The sequence below is a fragment of the Poecilia mexicana genome, unplaced genomic scaffold, assembly GCF_051168715.1.
Source record: "Poecilia mexicana isolate PSO_F unplaced genomic scaffold, ASM5116871v1 scaffold_1, whole genome shotgun sequence".
Lineage (NCBI taxonomy): Eukaryota > Metazoa > Chordata > Actinopteri > Cyprinodontiformes > Poeciliidae > Poecilia > Poecilia mexicana.
The window spans coordinates 2489840-2496551 of record NW_028263370.1 but is presented as its reverse complement, the minus strand read 5'-3'; the positions used below and the strand labels follow the sequence as shown (position 1 = coordinate 2496551).

At 36.2% G+C, this 6712-nt stretch overlaps 1 protein-coding gene across 1 annotated transcript in view; it reads left to right on the top strand.

Moving 5' to 3' along the window:
- The first annotated feature begins 102 nt into the window (after window positions 1-102).
- The window catches only part of LOC106922062 (complement C3-like), a 30813-nt gene continuing 24203 nt past the window's right edge, over window positions 103-6712 (top strand). The window contains exons 1-15 of the mRNA XM_088004645.1: window positions 103-276; window positions 1130-1328; window positions 1527-1689; window positions 2229-2317; window positions 3101-3189; window positions 3263-3342; window positions 3416-3503; window positions 3578-3680; window positions 3820-3937; window positions 4045-4160; window positions 4426-4572; window positions 5728-5827; window positions 5932-6023; window positions 6118-6309; window positions 6391-6546. Of these exons, the coding sequence (XP_087860771.1) occupies window positions 191-276; window positions 1130-1328; window positions 1527-1689; window positions 2229-2317; window positions 3101-3189; window positions 3263-3342; window positions 3416-3503; window positions 3578-3680; window positions 3820-3937; window positions 4045-4160; window positions 4426-4572; window positions 5728-5827; window positions 5932-6023; window positions 6118-6309; window positions 6391-6546 (1818 nt within the window). The 5' untranslated portion in view covers window positions 103-190. The remainder of the gene's footprint in view (window positions 277-1129; window positions 1329-1526; window positions 1690-2228; window positions 2318-3100; window positions 3190-3262; window positions 3343-3415; window positions 3504-3577; window positions 3681-3819; window positions 3938-4044; window positions 4161-4425; window positions 4573-5727; window positions 5828-5931; window positions 6024-6117; window positions 6310-6390; window positions 6547-6712) is intronic.

Below are 6712 nucleotides of genomic sequence, written 5' to 3'. Positions count from 1 at the left end.
TTTAGTTTGTCTAACAGAGTGCCTTTTTACAGTGATCATTACTTGCTTCACCATTTGACAAATTATGAAAGTCCCACTGCGTAAGCTGGTTAACTGTCTTTCAATTGGAGAAAGTAAAAGGGGCAGGAAGAGGATCCTGTTGCCTGAGGATAAAAGACAGGCACACCAGCGATCTGTAGCCACAGCAGAGATGGGATCAATGATGGGAATCTCTGCTCTCCAGCTTCTGCTGGTAGCTTTTTCCTGTCTGACTTCTCAGTCGAGTGCATTTCCTTTGTAAGTGTATCTGGAAAACCTTTTCTTTTTTTCTATAATTGATACTTGTTGCCTTTAAATTAAATGAGCCAACATCTCATTCAAGTTATGATCCTCAATGCGCGATAGTAAATCAGGGATGATCTTTCTTATTCTGCTCTTGATTTGATTCTTCGCTGCAGTTAATAATGTATTCATTGTCTCAGAGCCTGTTTATTTTAGAATTTGTTTTGCTTTAGTTCATGACAAAACATAGTGGATGTGTGCTTTTGCCAAATGCAACGTCTTATCCCAACAGTGTTACGTCTGCGTAATTTGTATTGTCATTGCAATAGCATTGAAACAAACATGCTTTAAAAACAGCAAAATTTAAACATTTGCTACAGTAACCAAATTAAAACTTTGCATAAAACAAAAAAAGTGATTTTTAATTATTGAGTATTAAAAGTGCTGCTTAAACTTTGATTCCATCGTTGTGTCACTCAGATCAAAGTACTGTTTGCACAAAATGCCAGTTAATTATCTGCCTATCTCAGGCTTTATTTGGTTCCATGAACCAGACAAAGCAAATAAAGCAACGGACCAAGTCCAGAACTATGATTAAACTTTTTATCGTTCTACCGTTAGATAAGTCCAGATAATGTTCATTCCTGAAATGCTGAAGGTTGAACATTTCACTCTATTTTACCTTTCATTTGGGGTAAAACTCAATTTAGATTTGGTTTTAGCCTCTTATGGAAAGTGTTTTCTTCTAAATTGGAAAATAGTTGTTGGATCTGTTCAACAGGAATGAAATAATTAATTTACATATAAAAATATTTTTTCTTTATATGTAGTTTATTCTACAACTCATACCTTCTTTTTTTCTCAACAGGAAAGTTTTGTCCGCCCCCAACTTGTTGCGAGTTGGTGCGGCAGAAAACATATTTGTGGAAATTCAAGACTGCGCATCTGAAGAAGAGGTTTCTGTTGAAATTGCTGCATGGAGCTTTCCAGGAAAAACAAAAAAATTAGCATCAACACGTGTGAGGCTTACAAAAGAAGGACATTTCCAGAATCTTGGAAGAATAACGGTAAAATCATGTCAAGACCCATTTTTGTTACAAAGTGTTTCACAGTTAACATTCATGTTAGTATAAAAAATAGACATTTTCTTTTTATATATACTAATGTATATATTTCATAATTCTGTACTATTATTATACTTATCCTTGAGACGATTTTAAAAAATTATTTAACTTTTAAATAACCGGGTTACTGTTGTTTCTCAGATCCCTGCTGATGAGTTCGAAATCAACCCAAAAAGAAAGCACTATGTTTACCTTCAAGCAAACTTTGGCGACAGTTTGCTGGAGAAAGTTGCGTTGGTTTCTTTTGAGCCTGGTTATATTTTCATCCAGACTGACAAAACTATCTACACCCCTAACAGCAATGGTAAATATGGCTTGTGGAGTATGTCTTTTGATCCCCATTTTTCATACCATGGTTCACTTCCAAAGATGCTTATAAATTACTGGAGGAGTTCTTTAAAAAAAAAAAAAAAAGAATGACGTCATGGGTCCATGTCTCTGTCTCTATTCTACATATATACATATATATATATATATATATATATATATATATATATATATATATATATATATATATATATATATATATATATATATATTGTTTTCAGTGGCGCTGCATCCTGTGGTGTGGACAGGACACAGGACTGGGGGCCTTAGTGTTGCTTAACATGCAAATGAAACCTTGTAATATTATAATATTGCCAAGAAAACTACAAACTATCACACACAAGGGAAGTTCAAAAAAAAAAAAAAGACTTGCGTTCTAAAACCATGCAGTTATTGTCGATAGAAATAAAGATAGTTATTCTCACGGAAATGCTTTTTGCTTTTCAACAAACTGAAACGTTGTGTAATTGTGATGAAACATGTAAACAAGTGCCTGCCCTCTGTTTTGTTTGACAGTCAACTACAGATTGTTTGCAATCAGACCTGGCATGGAACCGGTGGAGAGAGCGTCCGAAGCTGATGCTTTAATTAACATTCAGATTGTGGTATTGTACTTTATTCAAAACTAAATATATGAAACCATATCAAAGTTTAAGAAATTGAACATAATGCATATGCATATTAATTATTCAAGGAAGCTCAAGTATTTCTGTCACATATGTAACTATAAGAGTATTTTAGTTTTAAGTACAAGTCAGAAATACAATCCGACTCATTGAATTACAATATTATTAGAAAAATTTCGTTTCTTTCAGTAACTTAATTCACCAAGTGAAACACATTATGGAGATTATTTATACAGAATGACTTTTAAGTCTTTTATTTCTGTTAACGATGTCTTTCTCCTAACATCTACTAAAAACTCCATCCATCCATCCACCCATCCATCCATCCATCCATCCATCCATCCATCCATCCATCCATCTATTCATTCATTCATTCATTCATTTTCTATCACCCTTGTCCCTAGTGGGGTCGGGAGGGTTGCTGGTGCCCATCTCCAGCCAATATCTGTCTTGCTGCAGTACTAAAAATTTAACATTTAGAAATAGAATATTACATTAATTATTAAAGTTTTTCATACAGAAATTTGGGCAATTGAAAAGCATGTTTAATACCTGCTTGAAGGTTATTTGTTTCAAGAAGCACTTTTAATTTGATAAATTACCTTTATCATAACTCATATTCTAGCAAATTGAATGGCTTTATTGTGTAAGAGTACTGGATAAAATAACAATGTTCTTCAGAAATGCTTCTGAAGGAAAGAGTTTTTTACACTAATGATGCCTACTAAGGATTACTATTGCTTATTTAATGTTTCTATTTAGACCCCTGATGGCGCCACTTTACAATCTGACTTTTTTATTATCAATTCACAAATACACTCTGGAACGTACAATCTTGGTGACCTTGTAAGGTAAGTTACCTTAACTTATGATTCAAGTTGAAAATAATCTACTCTGCCTATTGATGTGCATCTTCTCCTAAAGCCCAGGAATTTGGAAGGTGATTGCAAAGTTCAGCACCAGCACACAGAGCTTTGTGTCAGAGTTTGAGGTTAAAGAATATGGTAAGTCTAGGGTCGCTAAACTTGTGGCCATCAAATGGAGACGATGATAAAATGTGCAACGCTCATTTCACAGTGCTTCCAAGTTTTGAGGTGGAAGTGAAGCCTTTGCAGCCCTGCTTCTATGTGGACAGCAAAGAACTCAAATTCAGCATTGAAGCTACGTATGGAAAATTGATTGGTACACATAAGGAACTTCTTAGGAACTGAAAATAAGTTGTTTCATTCATGGTTTCAGGTACACGTTTGGTAAAAAAGTGGATGGATCAGCCTATGTTGTTTTTGGAGTTATGCATGAAAATCAGAAAGAAAGCATTTCTGATTCTCTCCAGAGAATTCCGGTAAGTTGTTTTAGACTTTTCTGGACAAATATTAAGTAGGATCCCATTCAAATTTTGATGTGATTTATAACAGTTAGTGGCTTTCCAAAACTGTATATTGTTTGGTATTATATTTGATGGTAAAATATGTTTCATTTAGATTGTTGAAGGTCAAGGAGAGGCCAAAATAACAATCGAGAACATCAACACTATCAAAGATGTGAACAGCCTGGTTGGGGAAACTATATTTGTAAAAGCAAGTGTACTGACAGAGAATGGTAAGAATGACGAGAGGAAATGAAAGCTTTTTAGAAATAATTTTTGCTACGCATGATCAATATTTGGAGGTCTAAGTGATTCACTAATAATGAAACATGGCAAATAGGTGGTGAATTGGTGGAAGTTGAGTTGGGAGGCATCAAGATTGTCACATCGCCTTACACCATCAGCTTTAAGAAAACGCCCAAATATTTCCAACCAGGATTATCGTTTGATGTAACGGTAAGTAACATTTTTATGTCTCATCAGAAAAATGTGTAGGCCCCCACCCCAACAAAAAAAACAAAAAACTGTTGGTTTTACTTAATCAGTGGAAGCCTTTCTGACACATTAATACCAGTGATAAGCTTGGCATAAATGGTGTGCAGAACTGTAAAAGGATTTTGCATGTTACTAACAGAGTCGAACTGTGTTGAACATAAAAAAAAACATCATTGTAAAAGTTAAAACAATGCTTTCAAGTATTGGTTTTCTTTTTCTTTAACAGGTTGAAGTTTTAAATCCTGATGAGAGTCCAGCGAAAGGTGTGGAAGTGGTAGTTGATCCGGGGTCAGTTACGGGTTTGACTGGAGCCACTGGATTAGCGAGGCTTACCATCAATACAGTGGCAAGCTCAGATCCCCTACTTATTACAGTAAGTCATTTGGATCCTTCATGTCAAATTGCTCTTCTGTAGTGTAAAGGTGGAATTGACCTGCTTGGCTTTTGGCTTTTATTGTGAAATAATTTCCTGATTTCCTTGTTTTTATTTATTTTTTGTATATATTCTTAGTCAACTCTTTCTTTTATTTTTAACTACTTGAAAAAATACAACTGAACTTTTTTTTTTTTTTTTAAGACAGCAGCTGCTCTGAAGCCTTTTCAAAATCTATAGGTCAATCCTAAAAAATGTTATTTTAGGACATGACCCAACTGAAATTATGCCAGTGACTTAAAGTGCTTTGCTCTGGTGATAGTTGCTTTAACACACAGGCCGTCTCTGCCTTGCTGCATTTGGGTCCATTGTCATTACTACATCATGATAGTCATGCATTTATTTTATAAAAGCTGCAATAAATGTAGTTTTCTCTTAGATTATTATTATTATTATTATTATTATTATTATTATTATTATTATTTTCTGCGGGTTAGAGGGGAAGTAGGTGAAAATGAGGAAGGATGCAACAGAATCAAGTGCAAGTAATCTCTTTGAACAATCGATATCAATTGTCTCAACTAGCTACAACTACCACCTAACACTAGCTCGCCTCAGGGGCGCAACTACATATTATTCAGGTGGATGCGAAAACATAAATCGGCGCCCCCCCAAAAGGAAGGTACATAAGGGTGAAGGAGCGTAAGGGCGCGGTGAAGTGTATGCGAGGGCATCATCGGCGCGTCGCCCCTTCCAGACGGGGTTTTTGACGCCCCCTCTGGTGCAGCGCCCCTATGCGTTGCATGCGCTGCATACCCACTTTTTGCGCCACTGGCTCGCCTTGAGCCCAGGTATGGATCTCAGCTGGCCTAATCAAAAGGCTACATTTTAGCTGAGAATAAAACTCTGAAGCTATATGAACAAATGTGTTGAGATGAGTGCACATTCAAATTTTCATGTGCATAAACGGAGAGTTTTTTGGCTGGTCGAACACCGCTCACTTAAGACGTAAAAGACTTGTAGTAAAGACAGCGGAACAAGTATAGCTGTGCCCATATTCCCAGAAACCAGTTTCTTCTTCCTTATTTCATAATATCACAGGTTAAGTCTGTCAATTGCTTTTTTCCCTTTCTTTAAATGCTTGTCTAATTTTAGGCAAGGACAGATGATCCTCAAATCCATTCTGAAAGACAAGCATCAGTCAACATGACAGCCTACCCATACCAAAAAGAAAGCAACAATCACATCCACATAGGTAAGTGATTTCTAGACATATTTTAGTAAACTCTTACCATGGTAATATCAGTAACATACCAAATACACGGGTCCCACTTTAACAGCTGAAATCTCTGACTGCAGGTCTGGACACAACACTTGTGAATTTGGGAACAAACTTGAAAGTTAATTTTTATTTTGAAAGCCAGGATAGACATTGTGACATCACATACCTCGTGAGAACCATTCTTTAAATCTATGTCTTGTTAATGGGCATGCTTTCAGAGTCTGATTTCCTTTGTTGCATAGTTAAGCTAACCCTTCCCACAGGTCTTAAGCAGAGGCCAATTGGTCCGGTATAAACGATTCAGGAGAGAAGGTCAGTCACTGGTCACCATGATGCTTCCAATTACCAAAGAAATGCTGCCATCCTTTCGCCTTGTTGCCTACTACCATCCAACAGAGTCAGAAGTGGTGTCTGACTCTGTTTGGGTGGATGTGGAAGACACCTGCATGGGATCGGTGAGAGAAATGTTACATTGCAAGTAAATTTCAGGATTTAATGAATCACATCTCTAATGGATTTTTCTCTTTCTTTTTTAGTTGACGTTAATCTCAAACAAGAAATCATACTTGCCTCGAGAAAAAGGCATGCTTGAGCTTAAAGTCACAGGAGATCCAGGGGCAAAAGTGGGTCTGGTTGCAGTCGACAAAGGGGTCTATATTCTGAACAACAAGTACCGTCTGACACAGAAAAAGGCAATTTCTTTTTCTTTCTTTCTTTTTTTCCAAGTTTAACATGTTGGATTTCTTTCCTTTGCATGTGCTTTAAAAAAAGAAGAAAATAACACTCAATATGATTCTATAAGTTTGTATAGACACAGTTTTTCCCAACCCTGGTTCTCAAGGGACACTGGCCTGCATG